At 32.6% G+C, this 23,603-nt stretch overlaps 2 protein-coding genes and 1 long non-coding RNA gene across 6 annotated transcripts; 2 read left to right on the plus strand and 1 right to left on the minus strand.

Moving 5' to 3' along the window:
- The first annotated feature begins 725 nt into the window (after positions 1-725).
- LOC146956812 (U-box domain-containing protein 44-like) lies at positions 726-5,045 on the plus strand. Of its 4 annotated transcripts, none has more exons than XM_085731660.1 (4): positions 726-864; positions 1,147-2,483; positions 2,624-2,942; positions 3,221-5,045. In XM_085731660.1, the coding sequence occupies exons 2-4, from the start codon at positions 1,254-1,256 to the stop codon at positions 4,711-4,713; spliced, it is 3,042 nt and encodes a 1,013-aa protein (XP_085587786.1). In that variant the 5' UTR covers positions 726-864; positions 1,147-1,253; the 3' UTR covers positions 4,714-5,045. The 4 variants fall into 4 exon arrangements, with proteins under 4 accessions (XP_085587786.1, XP_085587772.1, XP_085587797.1 ...); XM_085731646.1 differs by having other exon boundaries at positions 1,166-2,483; XM_085731671.1 differs by having other exon boundaries at positions 726-859.
- Positions 5,046-18,111: 13,066 nt separating this feature from the next.
- On the plus strand, positions 18,112-20,696 carry LOC146956813 (3-ketoacyl-CoA synthase 11-like). The gene is made up of 2 exons (XM_085731679.1): positions 18,112-19,077; positions 19,653-20,696. The coding sequence occupies exons 1-2, from the start codon at positions 18,316-18,318 to the stop codon at positions 20,439-20,441; spliced, it is 1,551 nt and encodes a 516-aa protein (XP_085587805.1). The 5' UTR covers positions 18,112-18,315; the 3' UTR covers positions 20,442-20,696.
- LOC146956814 (uncharacterized) lies at positions 20,384-23,054 on the minus strand. Its single transcript, XR_015021195.1, has 2 exons — positions 22,360-23,054; positions 20,384-22,076 (listed from the first exon to the last, which is right to left on the minus strand). It is a non-coding gene; the product is annotated as an uncharacterized LOC146956814 (long non-coding RNA).
- Between the last annotated feature and the right edge of the window lie 549 nt (positions 23,055-23,603).

Below are 23,603 nucleotides of genomic sequence, written 5' to 3' on the forward strand. Positions count from 1 at the left end.
TCAAAGAGACTTATAATAAGGTGCAATGAGAGTACATAATAGTAACATAACTAGTGTTTGAAACTCGCTTAGTTTGACCTCATGGTGTTGGCATAAGATTTTGGAGTGCATTCATCTCAATGTTTCAGATTCGATTCTCCCAATTCCAATTTCAGAGGAATAGTTTGACTTCTACAAAAAAAAACATAATTAATATTTGAGAATTTTTATGCTACTTTTCTACTTTTCTTTTATATTCTCTCGTATAATCTATTTTTTACTAGTATTAAGTTTCTTTTGTTGAAGTAAAACTTGTTTGATCACAAATCCAAATTTTTGATTTGAGCAGATACATGAATGAAATAAAAGAAAAATGTATAAAAAATATATATTTTTAAAATAAAAAATTGATTTTTTTACAAAAAAATAATTAATTCATATATATATATATATATATTTCATCTGTGTGTTTAAATCATTTATATATTTAAATTTTTTGAGGAAAAATCATTTATATTTATATATTTATGATTGTACCCAAGCGAACATAACCAAGGGACCACGTTCTAGGGACCCCAATAATAATAAATTTAGGAGGGAAAAAAGAATCTAGAAGAGAAAATGTGTGTTACTGATTGGTCTGACCATCTCCACTCTGAACCTTTGTCAAACCGTGTAAAACCTTTCCAAATCAAACATTAGAAAATGCTACATACTTTCTTGGTCTTTTCCTCAAACCATTCCTTACTTCAAGTCTTTTCTAATAAGTTATCTTCTCAAATAATGTCTTCTTTGCAACACAATCATCTCAACACAATCATTCACAATCATCTCAACTTCTCTGTTGTAGTTTCTCTCCACAGTTTGAAACTTCTGTGAGGTAAGGTAAGTCTACCACTCTCTTCAAGATTGTTACAATTGACTTGCTGTATAAATATAATGTCTCTTTAGTTAGTCATTTGATTATGTCGTTTCGATTTCTATCTAGTTGCTTGTTTTTAGTTTGCAATCTAGACAACATTATCCTTAGCATGATAAATTATAGTTGCTGCAATCTCAAAGTCAAGTATAGAATTTACTAGTACACTATTATGTAAAATTATATATGGAAAATTGTTTCCAAGTATTATGAATTAAATACTTAATTTGTTAAATGACTTATTCTAGAATTAATGGACTGGTGCAGAATATTTTTTATGCTCTACAAGAGGATTGATTTATAGGAATTTGATTCCAGAGAAGAGATACAATTGGCAGGTGTATAGATTTTTACCATGGTAGGATTGGAACTCATACCAATAGGTACAATATTAACTGTGGTAACAAGCCAAGTCTTGAGAACTGCTCATGCAGCAGCTGATGTTCTTATTGGAAAAGAGAGTTTCAAGGCACTTTCGAAATACCTATTTGATATTGAGCCAGTTCTAAAGGAATTACAGCTTCAAGAATTGAATGATTCTCAACCTGCTAGAGTTGCTCTAGAGTCTCTTGAAGCAGATGTTAAAAGGGCGAATAATATGGTTGAGAAGTACAAGAACCGTGGCCGTTTCTACTTGCTAGTTAAATGCCGGTCCATTGTCGAGGAAGTTGAGCAAGTTACAAGGGATATCGGAAGGTCTCTGGCTGCACTGTCTATTGCAAATACTGAAGTGCTATCGAGAATTTCTGATCAGGTTGATAGACTACAAGGTGAGATGCAAAGGGTTGAGTTCGAGGCTTCACAGTCTCAGCTTGAAATTGTTGACAAGTTGAACCAAGGACTAAGAGATCAGAAACAGGACCAGGCTTTCGCGAATGACATACTTGAGGAGATTGCAAGGGCAGTTGGCGTGCCGGTGGAACCATCCGAGATAGGAAAAGAGTTGGCCAGCATTAGGAAGGAAAAAGAAGAAGCTGCGAATAGGAAAGAAAAAGCCGAATTTGTTTTCTTGGAGCAGATCATTAAGTTACTCTCTAGAGCTGATGCAGCAAGGGATTATGAAGAAGTTAAGAATCAATACTTTGAAAGGGTTCAGGTGATAGAGAGATACGATTCAAAGGAAAAATATATCCAACCTCTTAATTCTTTCCTTTGCCGCATAAACGGAGCTGTTATGGTTGATCCTGTTAGCCTTTCCACAGGAACTACATGTGAGAGATCAGCTATTGAAGGTTGGTTTTATGATGGAAACAGAACTGATCCAGAAACACAAGAGGTTCTTGAAGATACTAGCTTGAGGTCAAACATTCCACTAAGACAATCGATCGAAGAGTGGAGAGAACTCAATTATTGTCTTTTGATAAGGTCTATCCGGGAAAATTTGTCGTTAAATTCTGATCTGAAAGAATCCCTGTGCCAAATGCAGGCTCTAATAGCTGAAAATTCTATTAACAAGGATTGGATCTCTATTGGGGAGGTTACTGATACCGTTATCTCGATCCTTGGGAAGTCCAATGACAGAGAAGTGAAGATGAAGATTTTGATCACTTTGAAAGATGTTGTAGAGGGGCATGCAAGAAACAAGGTAAACATGCTTTTTTTCTTTCTTTCTTGCCACTGAGATTTAGTATTCATGATAACTTACTATACTATTATTATGTATATGTCAAACGTGCAATCGCGGGGGCTAATTTAAATTCGAACATTTGCATAAAAATGTAATAGGAGAAATTGGCTGAATCACAAGGATGGGATCATATTATTTCGTGCTTGGAAAGCAACTCTAACATTTCCAAGGCAGCAATTGATTTGTTATATGAGTTGCTTCAAGAAAGATCTGGTTGGAATCAATGTTTTTGCAAAAAACTTTCTGAGAACGACACTGCAGTTCTTAACCTTGTAACCCTTGTGAAGGACCCTGGAAACGATTCAGCAGAGGTGGCGAAGAAAATTTTGATGGAGCTTTTTGAAATAAATGAAAGCAGCATTGTCACTGCTGCTAATTGTGGCTGGTATAAGCCACTAGCTGATCGCATGATTCGAGGTAAGAAGGTTGAATGTTTTCTTGTTGTTACATGTTTATTGTGATGAGATGAATGCTTTTCATTACGTTGAAGATATTATGACATGTCTACAAGCTGTTTTCAGCTTATTTCTATAAGCTCATCCGGATAGCTTATGAAAACAACTTATTATTTGAACACAGTTTGACTTCTTTTTTTTCTTTTTTTATAGATATAGCATATACATAATCACTTATATGTCAAGTCCTAGGGTCATAGTAGATTATATAGTTAACTATCCTGCTTCTTCTCTTCTCAGGACCGGATTCAAGAATATCAATGGCAAAAGCCATAGTTAATTTGGTGTTGGATGATTTAAACTTGATACAACTTGGAAAGGAAGGGGTTATAACTCCTTTGATAGAAATGATGTCTGGCAGTATCGAGTCGAAAGACCTTTCTTTATCAGCCCTGGGTAAACTAGCTGGATCTCATGCTAACAAGGGAATTATTGCTTCCTCCGGAGGTGTTCCTCTTATTCTAGATTTGATGTTCTCTCCTCGGACAAGGTCATTCATTACAATTAAATGCTCCGAAATCCTCGAGAAACTTTCTTCTTCTGACGATGGAATTGATTTCTTTGTTGATGGAGAAGGGAAACAACTTGAGTTAGATTCCATCATCACCAAATTGCTAGTTTTGCAACAGAATTCCAACTCAGGTCACAACCTTCGTAAGCCAACGCTACGTGCTCTTCTTGGCATTTGCAAGTTCGAGACTGGTTTGGTGAAGAAAGCAATTCTTGCAGCCAATGGTGTATCTCTAATTCTTCCACTTCTTGATGATTCTGACTCAGAAGTCCGAGAGACTGCTATAAACCTGCTCTTTCTTTTCTCTCAGCATGAACCAGAAGGAGTAGTTGAATACCTTTTCAAGCCTAGAAGGCTAGAAGCTTTGATTGGATTCCTCGAGAACGACGACAATGATAATGTACAAATGGCTGCAGCTGGCTTACTAGCTAACCTACCAAAATCCGAACGAGAACTAACTACAAAGTTGATTGAAATGGGAGGACTTGATGCAATCATAAGCATTTTAAAAACAGGCAAAATGGAAGCAAAAGAAAACGCTCTCAGTGCACTCTTCAGGTTCACAGATCCTACAAATATCGAGTCACAGCGCGATTTGGTTAAACGCGGAATATATCCTTTACTTGTTGATTTTCTCAATACAGGTTCAATCACTGCAAAGGCAATTGCAGCAGCTTTCATCGGCGATCTTTCTATGAGCACACCAAAGCTCACAGTTATTTCCAAACCAAGCGGTTGCTGGTTTTTCAAATCATCGCGCGTTCCTTTATGTGCAGCTCATGATAGCGTATGCAGTGTGACCACAACATTTTGTCTATTGGAAGCAAATGCTTTACCTGGTTTGATAAAGCTGTTACATGGTGAGGTTCATGCAACTGCTTATGAAGCAATACAAACACTTTCTACATTGGTATTGGAAGAGCATCCGCAGAGGGGTGCTCGTTTGTTGCATGAGAAAAATGCAATGAGACCTTTATTGGAGATTTTGACTTGGGGTAGTGAGTCACTTAAGGCAGAAGCTTTAGGACTTTTGGAGAAGGTTTTTGTGTCAAAGGAAATGGTGGAATACTATGGAACGACGGCTAGATCGCGTTTGATTTGTTTGACTGGCAGTAATATTTATGGAGACGGACACCTTAGAAGGAAAGCTGCTAAGGTATTGTCATTGCTTGAACGTTATTCTAGGTCTTCATCATCTGCAATCTCTGGAGTTTTGGAGTGAAACTCTAGGCCATAAAGTCGGAACAGATTTGCTTCAGCCATTGTCTGATTTTCATATTTGATCTATTAGGTAAACATATATTGATACATGTCACTTCAATGCATCAACGTTAAAGCTCTCGAAGAAGGCCTATCTAGTCGTGTGATTCTACCTAACTTGAAAGATTAATTTGTGTAGCTGTGTGCAGAGATACCTTGTTTATACAAAGAAAAAGATACAATTAGATGTCACTAAGTTGTTCTTGGATATTGGCGTCAGTTAAATTAAAGCCTAATTCTTAAATGTAAATTAAGTTTCTCTTGAAAATTAAATCAATTATCAGTATTTTCCTCTTTCTGTGTTCTCACTTATTTATTCTATAGTGTTTTCTATTACTTGCAAGGTACTTTCATAGTAAATGATCAGGATAGGTTTTGATCAACTTGTAATTAGATTTACAAAACCTCAAAAACAGAAGGTAATTGTAATATATACTGGCTTATTTTTCCCTGCAAGGTAATTGTAATACAAACCTCTAATTACCTTGCAGGTAATTAGGTTTACGCGCACACATTCATACATTATTTATTGAAGGAATAATTATCCATGAGTTTCTATCACTTTCCTTTATTTTCTCTCTGAGTTCGTTACAAGTCTACTTGGATTATTTATCAAAATGATTCACGGTAGAATCAGTTCGAGAAACAAATGATTAACTTTTTCAATTCAAATATACCTATTTAGAAATTCTCAATTTTTTGCAAGGTAATTAAACCTTTAATGATAACTCTGCTGGAATATTCCGTGGACGATAAGTCACTCGCCCTCGTGCTTTATTTTTTCTTATTTTTCTACTCAACCTGTAAGATGATTTACATTTGAATGAAAATGAGCTTCAGCTCTTTATTGAATAGAAGATCAAGAAGTATATGTACAAAGGAATTAGAGGTATAGCTGCATGACAGTTTACAGTTATAACAAACTCAATCTATCATTAAGGGCTAGCAATTACAATATGTCAAAAGTCAATCAACAGAACTTAAATAATATGGTTTAATAACCTAATATCAAACAGAACTCATTGAAATGATTATGGAATGTGTTACCGACAATTTACCTAAGTTTTCTAAGTTTTACGGAAAATAAACCCACTTAGGTTGACCTGGTGGTGTTGGCTTAGGACCTTGGAGTATGCTCATTCTCGAGATCTCAGGTTCCATTCTCCTCATGCCAATTTGATGGGATAGTTTAACTAGTTTTTTTTTTTTATCAAGCAAAAAAATACTATAAAAGACCTGGAGAGGGCCAGAACCCTTAACAACAAAAGAGCTTACATCAAAACAAAAAGAAGGTGCAAAACATTACATCACAGAGATCTAAAACAAGGAAGGCTTGTGCAAATCCTCAATGAAATAAACTAACAATGAAACTGCTAAAAGAAGAACAAGAGAGAAATGGCAGAAGCTACTAGCTAAACAGCCAGGTTCACAAAGATTTGAACCAACTATTCGGTATATGGCAAGGCAGCTTTGGAGGTACCCTTTTGAGCACGGGTCCTCACTGGTTGTCAACAATATGATTAAATAAATGCTAACAATACGTAACCAAAAACAAATGCTAACAATGCCCTATTTTTAACAGTGTCTAACACTTACTCTCTTATTCGATAAAATTAATGTGAATCTCCCACTTTTGAAGAGTACATCGATATAATACAAGTTCACTAAAACCAAAAATGATGAATATGCAAACAAACTCACAACATTCATGTTAATATCATAAAGCGGCAAAGCACATAAGCCTACAAATATGACTATATTCAAGTCTCCGAAATAGATGTCTTCGGATCAGCAATGTTGACGACGCCAAAGTCTTCAATTGAATCTGCACTAGATTGAAGCTGATCTGACAATTTGAACCAAACAAACACGAATAAGACGGGAAACACAAACAACGTCGCACAAAGACGAGGAACAAAACAACGTTGCACTAACACAACGAAATTACGAAAGAATAAACTAAATATACATGATAATCACTTATTTAAATACAAGGGAATGATAAATTTGCTATGATTTCATTAAAATTTAAATAATACTCTGTCATTCCTTATAATTTAAATTATATATTTGGGTTTTGCTAGAAGCCACCCATGAAGGTGTCTTTTAGCAATCCACACCTCAAGGTGTGATTTCCACTTTTTAGTTATAACTTTGATAAAAGACACCTTCATAAAAATTAGTTGGAGTCTTTTAGGAAATGCTCATAGAATAACTTGCTAAAAGACACCTTTGTAAAAGGTGTCTTCTAGCAAAACCCTATATATTTTGTATCAATAAAAGTAAAATGATATGATGAAACAATTGTCGATGAAGGTTGATTCAATTGATACGAGAGAAACCAAAGCACTACAAGGGTATGATTTAACTCAAGTTGCCAACGTAAAGATCTTGTTGGTGAATAATCTCTAAGTACACTTGTTAGGAATCTTTGAGCCTTGAGACCTATTCTGGCTATGATGGACCCCTAAATATCCAACCGACTTAAACTTTTAAGAAAAAAATGAATTCCTAAAAGAAAAATTTAAACAATTTACAAAGAGATATGTGTTTAACGATATTAACAATGATTTGATTATTTAACGATCTCAAAACATGAAATTGTGAAGAGGACAATTATAGAGTATGCATGTAATTTTTTGAATACATATTATATATTATTAATAGAAGTTTGAACCCCTAATCTTAGATTAATAATGATTTGATTATTTAACGATCTCAAAACATGTTATTGTGAAGAGAACAATTATAGAGTATGTATGTAATTTTAGATTAGGGGTTCGTCCCCGTAAACTTAACTCAGTTGGTAAGGACAATGCATAATATATGCAAGGTCCGGGGTTTGAGCCCCGGACACCACAAAAACAGATTAGGGGTTCAAACTTTTTTTTTCCTTAATTTTTTTTTAACCCTTAATCTAAAATTCTGACAACGTACTAAGTGTTTGCACTCTTCATATAATCGATTGTCTCACATGCACATATCACATGCTAAAAAATGATGGAAGGGCCTTTAAATGCCACGTTGGGGTTATATGAATTTAGCCACAAACCTCTTTGAAAAAAGAAAAGGAAAACAATAAGATCTATAATTAATCATCATTCTCAATTTAATACTCCCTCCGTTTCAAAATGAGTGTCGTTTTAGGTGTTTACACACATATTAAGAAATGCAATGATTAAGAGAAAGAGAATGGTTATTTTACCAAATTATCCTTATTAACCATTGGTTAGTTTTAAAAGTAATACTTTGGAAGTAGTGTGCAGAGTATTAATTAGAGGGTACAATTGAAAAGAAAAAGTTATTATTGCATTGGAAACTGAAAGCGACACTCATTTTGAAACAAATTTTTTGGGCTAAAGCGACACTCATTTTGAAACGGAGGGAGTATATTCTACTTTGCATTTATGATAATGATAAATATACTAATACTTGACAAGAACACTTAAAACTATTTTTCTCCCTCCTTTACTTATACATTTTTTTTAATAAGTATGAAATGAGCAAAAGACTCACTTAAATTAGGACGGAGGGAGTAGTATAATAGTAATCGTTTTTCTAACATGCATGACTTTTTTTTTTGGTTGGTCATTAAATAATTAATGTATTTGATCTATATTAAATATCATATATAACCTGCATGACTTTAGTGGGAGCTATATAATATATTATTAAACTTAATTATTATTTTTCAATTTGATTTAACAAGTTGTACACCCTCTCATCACAATTATAAACAAAAAACATTTTTTAGATTTATTAAATGAATTATGCATCTGGATTTTATTATAGGTCAGATACATCAGTTATTTAATGAATCTAATAAATGATTTTTTTTTTGTGCTTGTAATAGGGTGTATGAAAGTTTAGTTATTAACAATGCCGATATAACTATTTGAAGGGAAATCCTAACAAGTGCCTTTAGGGTACTTGTTTAAAAGTCTAAATAAGAAACTTTTTCTTGGAAATTGTGTATTCAACACATTGAAATATTAAAAAGAAACATTTTCGACATAAAATTTACAAATAATTTCCTCTTTTAAATCCTTAACAAGTGGCATTAATGCACTTGTTAACATAACCCTTATTTGAAAGAACAATGTGTACAAATGCATCGAAAAACCTTTTATAAACTTTGATAATAGTAAAATTATAATATATTGGCATTGTTAATAACTAAACATTCATACACCCTATTACAAGAAAAAAAATCATTTTTTAATTCATTTTCACCAGAAATTTGTCACAAAAATTATATCAAATGGTTGTACAAATATCATTAAAAATAATTATTTGTTATTAAAATTTGAGTAATGATATTTGTACAACCATTTGGTGACATTTTTTTTGACAAACTTCTTTTTTTCTCTTCTTATTGATTAAAAATAATAGAGAAAGAAAAATGAAAAGAGAGTGTAAGAATATAATATGAGTATGAGAGAGTTGTCCAAAAATTATCACAAAATAGTTATACAAATATTATTTCTCTTAAAATTGAGAGGAAACCTAGACTACCTTTTAAAAAATTGTGGGTAAATTATTTACGACCAATTAAAATCAAACACATGTACTCCTTTAATTGTGTCAAACATATTTCTAAAAAGAAAATCAATGAAGTACACATGGTTGATTTGAATTAGTTATGAGCAAACTTACCCTCCATTTTTGAAAGAAAATCTAAAATTTATATAAAATTTAATTGCAACTTACAAGCTCTTGATCAAGTGTTAATTGCAACTTACAAGCTCTTGATCAAGTGTCATTGTGTCAACCATAACATATCAATTCAGCAAGTACACTACACCATTTATCCTCTCTAGAAACAATTGAAAAATGTTGCCTGAAAGCAGAAAAACGTTGCCAAAGAGAATAGGGGACGATTTTCAGGCGTCTCCTATGCGAGCGTTGCCTATTGTCTAAGGGGACGATTTTCAGGCATCTTTGGGCACACTTTATAAAAACGTCGCCTAAACGTTAGGGAATAGGGGACGCTTGTCTGGTGAACCTATGGCAACGTTTTTCAGTTATCGTCTAAAGGCGAACCTAAGGTCAGAATCATAAAACGTGCCCATAGCTTACTGGCAACACTTCTAAATCATAGCAACAGGTAACAAAAAAAACAAAAATTAATAATTGCATATGCAACAACGTGCAGAAGATGTATCATCGAAAACACGATTCAAATTATGAAAATTGCAGAATATATGCATTTCCATTAAATCTCAATAAGGGTAACTACACATGGAATGTGATAATTAGAACAAATGACCACTACATTGTCACATAATCATTTTAGGAAAGATAAATACTTATATTTTATTTACTAAATTCATACTTTATTTTGTTCAATCATACTTTTTTTTTAGAGCGAGTAAAGTGTAAAGCGAGAAGATGAATAATTGTTATTGTAATAAATTTACGATTTTCTTACGCAAATTTTATGATTTATTACTATATCAGATACTTGATATCATACAAAGATAATATGACATTGATACGATGATACGAGGAGATTTCAAAATAAGATACGGTTGAGATACTTAATAAAAAAAATTATTTTAAAATTAAATATATAGTATAAAAGTATAGATATAGATGAAAGTTAATGACCAGTAAAAACATAATTTTGTGAAAGCTTAACAAATAAAGATACTCTTATATTATATTATATTATTATTATGTTTTTTGTCAAAAAAAAGAGTAAATCACCGAATTGGTCCCTGTCTTTGTACTAAATTTTTAAATTGGTCCTTGACTTTATTAATAACTCAAAATAGTCCTTGTCTTTGTCAAAAGTTTCTCAGGTTGACCACCGACTCTATTAATTCTTTTGTATTTTAAGTCATTAACGTACCAAATAAGATCCAAAATGCATTATGTCACTAACGACTAAATAATATGCCAAAGACATTGAACCATTAACACTAAAAATACAAAACAACTAATAGAGTCAGGGACCACTATGAGAAACGTTCGATAAAAACAGGAACCATTTTGAGTTATTAATAGAGTCATGGACTAATTTGAGAATTTGGTACAAAGAAAGGGACCAAATTGATAGTATACTAAAAATAATTATAATTATGTTCTTTTAATTTTTTTTACATATTATTATTACTACTATATATGTGATACAAAAGAAAAAGCTATATACTCCTTAAAAAAAAACTATTATTCTTTTACGTGATGTGTTAGCTATATTTTGTTTTTATTTTTTTAAGAATGATTGGAGGGAAAATTTGTATTTTGATGAACAAATTTAGAGGGAAGTTTGCCACCAAAAATTTGGTGGTGTTGAAATTTTTATGAAATAATAGAGTAACGCTCCAAAAATGTCCCCAAAAATATTTAAGGGGACAATTAATGATCGTCACCAAAGAAATAATAGAGTGACGCTCCAAAAATGTCCCCAAAAGTATCTAAGGGGACGATTTCCAGGGGTTGCGAATTTATTTCTAGTGACAATCAAAAAACGTTGCCTTAGGCACTTTTAGGGGACAATTTTTGCACGTCCCCTAAAAAAGTGTTGCCAGAGACAACAAATGGTGTAGTGGTAGTTAGTTAATTAGTAAGCAGTCACTGCTGAGAAGTTGAGAGAGAGCCAACAATGAGGTTCTTTTCGGTCACTATTAAGTTCACTTGGCAATTTTACCACTAGTCTATTAATAGCCCTCCTTTGTTGATTTATACTAATAAATTAGAAGAAAAATGATATGGACGCATTCAAAGCATTTAAGTCACCAATTATCGTGTTCAGTAGCGTTGGATGATCCTGCACAGTGACACAAAAATGTGTTTTCCATTTAGAATTTGTTCGAGTCATGTATGAATGAATGATCATTACAGTTGCAGTAAAATGATTGATATAGACTTGTATAAATCGGTAGGTTTATCAATATGGGTCCATTGCGTTGATTGTTCAAAGTAGAATAGTCCACCCAGTAGGGATCCCTTGCTTCCAAAAAAATCTAGTCTAGCCAGTACTAACAATCTTTTGAAACCCTAGCTGGAAGTCTCAAACCAGGGACCTCTTCCACCAAAGTCAACCACGGCTTCTACATCTCTTTCATCATTTATTTCATTTAAGCCTATAGATATGGACTAAAACTAGATTTCTTTTACACAAGACAAGAATTTAAGAAGATAAATATTCTCTTTAGGACTCTTTCTCCCTCTCCACTAACAAGTGGTGTATTTATATAGGATACTCGCTCCGTCTCATATTAAGTGATCCAGTTGACCTTGTCACACATACCAATGCACAATTTTGATCTTAGATAATTTTACTAATCTATTAGAAAAAATTATAAAAATTTGATATTTTAAAAATATTCATCAAGACGAATTTAACGACATCTTATATGATATTATTTATCTTTGTATATTAGTAGAGAAATACAGTCAAAGTCATTTTCAAATAAGTCGTCTATTGTAGGACGGAGGGAGTAATGTTTTAAGTAGTTAAAAGATGTAAGTTTGTGCAATAAATAGAGTTGACCAACTCAAAATGCTATGTAACCAATTTCCTATATTTTTGGGATGAAGAGAGGTGGTTGTATAGAGAAAATATAGATACAAATGTGAAGAATACAGTTAGCTGACAATCGTTAACCGAAAAATTACAACATTAAATTTTTCCCACAACCCAGCTGGGTGAAAAACCTAGTTGTGAAAGACCAATTCCTTAGAAATATGCTATGAAAGACCTAGTTGTGGCCTTGTAGACTGATATGAAAGTTAATAATTAGTTGATCAAGCAGTTTGAGGATGTAACTCAATTGACATTGAAGTTATGAGAAATGTTATTTGAACAATTATTTTTGAATATGGAACAACTAATGATACACAAGATATTGTAGATTTTTAATCATTTTTTGCTTGTTCTAATTTTTTTGTCAATATCCACATTGTCTTGTATATCTTTGATTGTCCCATAAATTATTTTAAAATGGTCATTTAAATAACATACGTCTATCTTATATATTATTATATTAGTATTGTTACTCATGATATTGGGGCCGTTTGTTATATATATTTTTTCGTTTGAGGAAAATGAAATCATTATCAGGAGCCATTAGTATTAACTTATATCTCGACCAACTTTCACATTCAACAAGAATATCTTCTCAGGTAGCTAGAAATTTTTTTCCCGCAATAGAAAATCAACCCAATTCATTAAAAATGAATGATTTAATACAGAGTGGAACATAATAAAATAAACAGGGACAAGCCATGAATAATGCTTAATTAATACGAGTTATTGTATATAAGAGGGTAAATTCTTAATGAATGTGAGATTACATATTTTTTCTTATAATATGAACGTAGAAGAAGAGTAATCTGCTACAAATAGAGCATACCAAAATGCAATTGTAATAGACATATGTTGACATGTTCCTAAAAAAAGACTTATGTTGAAATGCTTTTCTGGATTTTCATTGTATTCTCTGGCTGTAACTGTAGATATGTAAAATGCTTTTAAGTGTTGTCTCTTCTAAATATATAAAATTTCACATACATAAATTCGTGATCAAACCTATGACCAAGCATATTGTTAAAAAATAAAAAAAAAATTGAGTTCTTTACGACTCAAACTACCTCAGTTTGATGATGTTGACTAATTTAAAAAATAGAATTTTTTTTTCTTCCATAAATGCTTAACAAGTATTTTATTTTTCAACATAAAAAATTGTTTTTATTCCATGACAAATGTCCTAATTAAAAACACATATTAGGAAGACCCTAATACTATCAATACATAAACTACTCTGTGCCTTTAGATATAATATTAGAGTTAAATTTCTTAAGTGTGTTTAATAACCATAATATGTAAAGGAAATAGGGATAGATCATAGGTTGTTTCGTGTAAGGCATGTTTCTTGTCTAACATTGCTACTTCCTCCTAATGGAACCACCACCGAATAATTTAACCCCCATCAATATCTCCTATAATAGCATATTTCTATTTTTAATCCATAATCTTATACCCAAAATTGCCTCTTAACTTGTGCATTTATTTTATTTTAAGCATTGGCCCGCCGCATAACGTGAAGTTGCATTTCACATGGTGTAAGATGGCAATTGGGAAGTGTCAAATTGGGGGGTGTTTGGTGGGAAGTTAAAGCATTAAAGAGATGAAAATAGTTATGGGTACGTTAGTTGGATGAAGCTGTCTAAAAAACGAAAAGGGTCATTAAGTTTTGACACGCTTTCCACAGACACATCCAAAACAAAAGAGCGAGTAAACGGTGACTTGCTCTACTTTTAGGTCAAACAAGTATCCGTGTATTCACACGGTCACTATTACAATCTCAACTTCAACTCCTTTTAAAGACTTGAACACCTCACAATAATATACTTGTACCCTTCAAAAAATTTACACAAGTAAATAGTGAAGTCGGAGTTCAAATATCAATCACAGCATTCGACCTAATAATTTTAATACTTTTTAGTTGAATTAGGATTTAACTATTTTTTAGGCAAGTGTAATGTAAATGATGACTAACTGCAACACCTTAAAAATATATAAATAAAAAGAAACAAGAACAAAATGGTGAACGAGGCATGGACTAAATTTTAATCCCTTACAAAACATAAATCATAACAATTCATATTTTTTTGAACCTAAATGGTGATGACGGTTAAACATACGGTGAACTTAACATGTGAACCAAAATGACGATGGTCGGTGAGGATAGTCAACCTCTCATAGTTGCTCTCACAGACAATCTTTGTAATCCTACACAAAATAGATTTCATCTTACACTCATAGTAAGTACAAGAATAGCCAAAAGTCTTCCATGAAACCACTTCCATGAGTAAAATTTTATCTTGTCGTCACTGTCTCTCAAGAGAAAACAGATTCATTTTGAGACTTCTAAATGGACTACACAAACGAACGTCAAACCAAAGCTAAAACCTAGCCTAACCCCATCCCCAAGAGCCCCAAAAATAACAAACAAGTCTAACAAATCAGGAGGCACGACTAAATCTCACCTTAACTGCCTAAAAATATTATATACCACATATGAAGGGTGATCTCAAGTGACGAACAATTATCTTAGGGTTGGTTTGGTTCAATAAATAGGAGGGGAGTGGAGGCATTTTATTATAAGGGAGGAAAATAGATGAAATTAAGGAGAATAATCTTAATAGAAGGGATGTAAAATCACATTTTTTACTTTTTTTTTCACTTAGCCCGAACTTTTTTTTTTGAGGGAGAAAAAAAAAAGTTCACTAAATAATCTTAATAGAAGGGATGTAAAATCACATTTTTTACTTTTTTTTTTCACTTAGCCCGAACTTAAACCCTAACCTTTTAACTTATTAACCCTTATCTACCCAACCCCCAACAACTTTTTTACCTTAATAATATTTTAAGTTACACTAAATAAAATGATATATACCACTTTTTACATACTCCCTCCGTCTCACAATAATTGTCTTTTTACCATTTTTTATTTTTCTCAAAATAATTGTCACTTTAGGATATCAATGCATCATTTATTATTTTTTTCATTACTATACCCTTATTTATTGAATTTCATCCAACTTAACTAACTCCATTAACTATAATTAATAAGGGTGTTTTAGTAAATGATACTAATTTTACCATCAAAATCAACACAATTAATCATTTTCTTAATAATCGTGCATAAACTTTAAACGACTATTATTTAGAGACGGAGGGAGTATATACTATCTCTCCTCTAAATTCCCCCACTGTTTGAGGGGAACTAAAATGGGGCCATGAGAGACTTTGCTCCTCTCCCTTCCAAAAATATGATCCAATCTCCTAAAATATAAAATAATTTCTCTCCTCTCTCCCCTCAAACCAAACAGACATTCAAGATACACTTTTGATGAATTAGTTTACTTCTTGCTCTCAAAAGTTTAAAACTAGATTTACATGCTATTGAAGTTCCTCAGCGCACGTGATTATGGTAGTTTGCTTTAAGGGGATTTTTTAGTTTGTTTTTCATTGCGAGTAGCAGTTGGTTAGAGAGTGCTAGTGGTTACGTAGGGACTATAACTCCTCTAATCAGGGATGGATTTAAAATAATGTGTCCTTTTGAACTAACCTCTTTAATGTTATCTATTGAACTTTTCTTGCTGGAATAGTCATTTAGAAAAATGCATATTGCATTAACAAAACTAGAGAGGATTTGTGATATTTTTACAGAACTTGTGGAGACCATGTATATCAATATTATAATGATGTATATATCAGTACACATTAATGTTATATCTATACTTATATACATCAGAGGTCTTAAGCTTCAATTCAGTTTTTAGAATATAATAATGTTAAATCTTTTAATGAAGAGCTTCGTCGTCCATTGTATTTGTTTTTAGAATTTTCTTCGATATATATTATTAGTGGCAATTGCATCGAAGCTAATTACTTATATACCTCTTATGACTTTTATTTTAGGAAAATATGTCTTTTATAATATTGAAAATGAAAAAGTTATTCAATATTTTTGGATGAAATATTATATATTTATGGATTTTAAAAAATGAAATATTATATATTTAATGCTAATTTTTTTATTTTTATTTACTATTGGTCAACATATACTCAAATAAATACACACAAGGAGGAGGAAGTAGTATGAGACCTGGGCTACCGCCACATAAAATATCTTCACACAACCAAACCTGTTGTTGATAAGTGTCAAATTTAGGTTATTTTCAATAGCACGAATTGGCTTGTTTTACAAGTTATCTATCGAAAAACCATCAATTTACTGTAAACATACGTATTATTATAGGCCAGGATGCTACTATTATATGCTTCCTATCACTTTTTGTAGGTTTTTTCCAAGATCACTACAAAGCAAAGAATCAGACATACATTTGTTGGGCTAGCCAAAGCGAGGTGAAGGCGAACAATTCCATAAAGTTTCAGGGAAAAATTCTAGAGCACCTTCGTTAGGCGAGCAACACTACGCTCAGTGAACTATGGCGGTTTATTGACTGTTTGAAGACCAATTGTCTTTGTCTTTTCTCTCCAAGTTTGGAGAGCTTTGAAGCTTGGATTCAAGCTTGTGGATGCTAGGGATTAGATGTAGTAGCTAAGATTCTAATGTATTGCTCTTAATCTGACTGGTTGTATATGATATATGTATTCATTATAATCTTTGGTTTAAATATTTGTTTAATGCTTTTGTCGACGTGCAATCTGCAAACGATATTTTGATTTAGCAAGTGTGAAACATTGACTTGTTACTTAAGGGATCTGTTTTAATTTAAACCATATATAGATACTAATATCTAGACTTAGGTTTAGGTTTATATTCATATTTAACTACCCGATCATATTCCATTGAATCAATCAGCTATTTTGCTCAACATCGGAAGTCGATTGATACAATAGATTTCACATCGTTTGCCAGACATGAAAACATACAATGAGACATAGGTGGAGTTATATTTGAATCATAGAAAGTATACATCGATTAAAAGGAACCATTAGATGAGAAGTTACCTAAGTCTAATCTCGTTAAATTGCTATTCACTATGTGGTTTCATACAAACATTTTGATAAAGCGGCACCATATTTATCATTGTGCAAGTGAATACTAAAATTTGGTCTTTATTAGTTGTAACAACGATGATGTAATGGTACAAATTTATATATATTATTATTACATCCATGATACTAGTTACAAATTTTGGATTTGTTCCTCTTCAATTAAAAATGCTAAATACATTTTTTATGGTAAAAATAAGTAACAATACTGTGAATTTAGTTTATTTAATTTCAGTTATCGAAATTATATCTATTACATTTTTTTTAAAATTTAGGTATTGTAATAATTGGTATATGAAATGTTAAAAAACTATGGAGTTTTTTTTTTATTGAAACATATTGACAAGTAATAGAGGATGGAGGTTTTCCTTCCTGAAACGAAAAAGTGAAAAGGAAGGTAGAAAAAATAAATAAATAAACAAACATTTCGTGTAGTCTCAAAATTTAGCATCATTTATTTGTGTATAGCTCACCAATGACCAACGTGAGATATTGACCCAAGTTGGGAAACTGTTCACCGGCCTACGAATTAACATGCATGCATGTGCTATTGCAGTATTGTACTTGTTGTATCTATAAATGAAATTGGAAATCAAATAAAATTAATTGCCAAAAAAAAAAAAAAGGTGGCAAAACTTAGCAATAAAAGGAAAGAAAAAATGAAATAAAAAATATAAATAAAATTTATAAGGCTGTTTCCCAGTTGGCTAATTCAATGCCCACACATATAACAATTAAAAGTTCGTTGGGGTAGTTGTATCAACTATCCCCTATCTCTTCACACATACAAATCCTTTATAACAATGCCATCTTCCATATTTTTTCATCACATTCAATTCCTTCTTTTTTTGGTCTACATTTTACATTCTTAGCCAAAACATATCATATGTTATACATCCCTCTAGCACAAGCACTTGAGAAAAATATAAATTATTTCCACTCTCATTTGATTTTGTTTCATTTTAAGTATACAAACCAAACAAGTCCTTATAAATTTTCCAAGAGTTAATTACTTCAATTTCAATACTCATGGAAGATCACAAAAACCAATCAGTTTCTTTTGAATCACCTCAAGAAAGAAGAAAACTTCCAAATTTTCTTCTATCAGTGAAACTTAAATATGTGAAACTTGGTTACCATTACTTAATCTCAAAAGCTATGTACCTTTTACTCATACCACTTTTTGGAGCAGCTTCAGCTCATTTATCAACTATATCATACCATGATATTGTTCAACTATATGAAAATCTCAAATTCAATCTTGTATCAGTAACACTATGTACTAGTCTTATGGTATTTCTTGTGACACTTTATTTCATGAGTCGTCCAAGAGGTGTTTACTTGGTTGATTTTGCATGTTACAAACCAAAACAAGAATACACATGTACTAGAGAAATTTTCATGAATAGGTCTGAATTAACAGGTACATTTTCTGATGAAAATTTGGCTTTTCAAAAGAAAATACTTGAGAGGTCTGGTTTAGGTCAAAAGACTTATTTGCCCCCAGCAATATTGAGTGTTCCACCAAATCCTTGTATGGCTGAAGCAAGGAAAGAAGCTGAGGAAGTTATGTTTGGTGCTATTGATGAGCTTTTGGAGAAAACTGGTGTTAAGGCTAAGGATATTGGGATTTTGGTTGTGAATTGTAGTTTGTTTAATCCTACACCTTCTCTTTCTGCTATGATTGTGAATCATTATAAGTTAAGAGGGAATGTTCAAAGTTATAATCTTGGTGGTATGGGTTGTAGTGCTGGACTTATCTCTATTGACCTTGCTAAGCAGCTCCTACAGGTTAGTTTGCATTCTTTATTCATAATACTATTGTTTAATTTCATGGTCATTTTGGTAATTATAACTTAATCGTAGAGACAAAAGCTCGAAATTGTAGCTTCAAGTTAGAACAAAATTTTAGGGGCAAACTTCAAATTATAGCTTTAAGTTGGAATAAATTTTTAGCGAACATCTAAACTTGTGAATATCAATTATACACGTCTCAATTTAATTTTGACTCATTCAAAAAGTAAAAGTGTAACCAAAAGTAAATTAAGTACTGGTCCATGAGAGAAGTTTTTTGAAGCAATTATATCACCCCAGTTGTCCACACACACACATGTACAGATTGTCCATGTTACTTGCAGTTATAACATTAAAAGTTTGCCACCCTATTTAATACACTGCCCCAACCAAACTATAGTCAATAATACCAAATTGTCCACATCTTTACAATTACAACTAAGGGACCATGAATAAATCATTGAAATTAACATTCACTTTATACATTCATTCAAACTTATGATCTTAATATACCAAAAATACCATGTTATTATAGCAAAACAATTTGATTAACATTTTTGTTATATGTATAGGTTCATCCAAACTCTTATGCCTTAGTGGTGAGCATGGAGAACATCACACTCAACTGGTATTTTGGCAATGACAGATCAATGTTAGTATCAAATTGTTTGTTTAGAATGGGAGGATCAGCAATTCTCCTCTCCAACAAAGCTTCTGACAGCAAAAGAGCTAAATACCAACTGATCCACACCGTCCGAACACATAAAGGCGCGGACGACAGATCATACGGTTGCGTCTTCCAAGAAGAAGATGAGAAGAAATCAATTGGTGTATCACTCTCAAAAGATTTAATGGCGGTCGCCGGAGAAGCACTCAAAACCAACATCACAACACTTGGTCCATTAGTCCTACCTATGTCAGAACAGCTTCTGTTTTTCGCAACTTTGGTTGCAAGAAAAGCTTTCAAGATGAAGATAAAACCCTACATTCCTGATTTTAAATTAGCTTTTGAGCATTTTTGTATTCATGCTGGTGGAAGAGCTGTTTTGGATGAATTGGAGAAAAATCTTGATCTTAGTGATTGGCATATGGAACCATCAAGAATGACACTGAATAGATTTGGTAACACTTCTAGTAGTTCATTATGGTATGAATTGGCTTATACTGAAGCTAAAGGGAGGATTAGAAAAGGTGATAGGACTTGGCAAATTGCATTTGGTTCTGGATTTAAATGTAACAGTGCTGTGTGGCGTGCATTGAGGACCGTTGATCCAGCTAAGGAGAAAAATCCATGGATGGATGAGATTCATGAGTTTCCTGTTCATGTGCCTAAAGTGGCAACCATTGGTTCATCAAGTTAGGAAGAAATTTGTTTAAGGAATTTAATTAATTCCACATTTAATTAATCTTTAGGAAAGAGTGTGCAAAAATACAAGATTAATTACTTTCAGCAGATATGTTTGATAGTTTAGCAGCTTGTTCTATAGTGTGTTGAAGTTGAAACAGTCGATAATTATTGTCCAGTTGAACATTTGTTACATGATTTTTTTTTTTTGCCTTCATAAAATGTGTACTATGAAATTGACATTTCAATGATATCTTAAATTCATTTGAAAGTTGCTTGTCTAGTTGAGTAGTGAACAGCTATCTAAGAAAGAAAAGTGTATCCAAAGTTATTCAGGTTTGACTAAGTTGTTTCTTGAATAGTGATGTTGTTGGATAAAATTGATAGCTTTGGGTGCATATAATTAATGTTTAACATATCATACTCAGAATGAAGAAATGAATGATGCTACATAATCAATTCAATAAAAAAAAAATGATAAACTCCAAGTATAAGGGATATCAGCTTCTTTTTTTCCATAAAAAAATGGTAGGAAATTCAAAAAAAAATTGGACCCCATTCGTTTGTTTGGACTCTTTTCATATTTTGGATTCCACTTTGTAAGACCAACTATACTCCTCTTTTCCACACTTAACCGATATGTATATGAGTGATTTAATGTTGGGTCATGAGACAGAGTTGAGAGATTATCACATTGTACATTGATCTCCGAATAACCATATTAGTGAAATTGACACCACATCTTAACATAAAACTTTAGGTATTAGGTATGAGTCCTCTCTCTTATTTGATGTTCACATCTACTTTTTTCTTAATAAGTTCAAGTGTGAGTCGATCCATTTACTTGAAAGTGCTCCCCCTTCAGTTTATTATCCACATACGTTTACACCACCGTTGGTACAACAACGCGACATGCCACTTAACCATCTCATTATCAGGAAGACTTTCAATGCATGGCGTCAGCTGAATCATTGAACCATTGACTAGGAACACGAGTATTTTGAAAGAAAAAAATAAACAATTGGGGGGAATTCAAAGGCAGCCATATTACAAGGAAGAGGCAATGAATCTGGAGCACCACTACTACAATTGAGCACAATCACATTTCCATCAGAATCAGCATCCACTATAGCAGAGTCACCCTCTTTAATATCTCTAGCAAACATCTCAGTATGTTGTCTTCCAAAAGTTGCATTATAGCTCATCTTAGAGGTCTCGCACCATAACTAGGATTATAACCTTCGTCGACGACTCTCTTCCTAAATCTCTCTGTCACCGAGAGCTCAATCTCTTCGGCTTTCAGACTCTCGAACTCCTCCTTCAGCATTAAATCTCTTTGGCTTATCAGCTATCTCCTTAACCTCCAGTTTTTAAGTTGCCTTGAAACAATAATTTCATCCATCCTATTCAAGAACTCTGGCCTAAAGTATTGCTTCAGCTCCTTGGTCACCACTCACCAATCTTGTGATTCGGTTATAACTGCTGTCCTTCTCATCATAGTCGAGGTCAAATCCAAGGCGACGGCTTCCTTTCTCAATCATGCTGCTTCAGTCCTCACTCTCTGCCTTGCTCATCTCCTTATTTTTTTTTCTTTCTATAAGTGATGATATTTGAGTCTTAGATCCCTTTCTTTATCCAGTAGCTCTCCAGCCTGATAAAAAATTAAGGTACCATCAGCCCGCTAATTATTAGCCGAAAAGTAAAAGAATTTGGAAATATATAATTGAAGGAACAAACCAGTATAATGTCTTCAAACAAAAACTAGAGACCGAAGTCGCTATAGAACTTTAGGAAAGATAAGATAGCCTTAGATGGCTTACTTTTGTTTTTAGAAAAATATAATGTAATCTTGTAGGAAAAAAGGTGGTTGAGTAACCTAAAAATGTTGGCTAGTGTTACAAAATACAAGCTAAATCTTAAATTATGGACTTAACCTTTTCAAATTATTGGTTGCGAACAACTTCACCTTTCTCCTAGCCTAACCTCCTTTTCAAGCCCTCTTGCTTCTTCAGGTAACTGCAAGTATATCTTTCCGTCCCAATTAGCTCAACAATAGAAGAGACAAGAACTGTTGGTTCAGAGAATGGTAGATGAACAATACATCCGCATGTTGAAGTTGAACTCAGGAACCAGCTACATCAATCAAATCTATAGCTTTGTCATGCAAAAATCGATCTCTGCAGAAGACTAATTATTTTATGAACTAGAAACAACAATATACAAGGTACAATTTGATTCATTCATATTCACAACTATATGAGAGTTCCAAAATAAATGTTGTAAACAATGCAAAGGCATAAACCTAAGTTCCGAAAGATTGACATTTGTAAAAAAAAATCTCATTTAAACATGCAATACCAGAAGTCCAGAACTATCACACCATATCATATCAGTTAGGGGAGGATTACTTGCACAGCAAGTAATCATTAGACTGTTAAAAAGTTAGTTAGAGAATGATTGCTTGTACAACAAGTATTCACTAGTTAGTTAAGAGTTAGTAATCTAGTGTTTGCTACACATAATAAGCTAACATAGACCACTCTTGTGTATGTACACAACTTGTACTAGCTCCATTCATTAATGAGAAATCTATTTTCATTCACTTTTCTCTATTCATAATATGGTATCAGAACTAAAATATATATATATATATATATATATATATATATATATATATATATATATATATTTTACAAAGCCTAAATTAAAATTGAAAATGAGGAGAGAATGTGCATAAATATAAATTATGACAAGCCTGATATATTAATGTGATAGCTCTGCGGCAGCTACAAGAGCATCATCGGTTTAACGGAGCTTGTGGTGAATATCAAAGCACTCTTTAAGCCCTTTCAGTATTTGTATGGTTTCACTCGCAGTTGGCTCTGGCACTTTTAACTGGCTGGAATCTCCTCTCCAAAGCTGGATCTTTTTCAATGTGCTTCCTAAATTCATCTAGTGTTGTGGTTCTTATGCACTGCATAAGTACTTAAATCTACTATTTACTTAACAGATGGAAGTAGTGGCAAGTTTAGCATATGCACACAATCATATATATGTCTTCAGTATTCACACTTCATAGCTAGTCCAAAGTGACCATTCAAAATTTTTAATTTTTTTATACTATTGATAAAAAAAATGAATTGTTGAAAATCATTGATCCGCAAGTCCAAAGTGAAAT

This window comes from Medicago sativa, chromosome 1 (genome assembly GCF_051527215.1).
Source record: "Medicago sativa cultivar Bolivia chromosome 1, Bolivia_mono, whole genome shotgun sequence".
Taxonomy (NCBI): domain Eukaryota; kingdom Viridiplantae; phylum Streptophyta; class Magnoliopsida; order Fabales; family Fabaceae; genus Medicago; species Medicago sativa.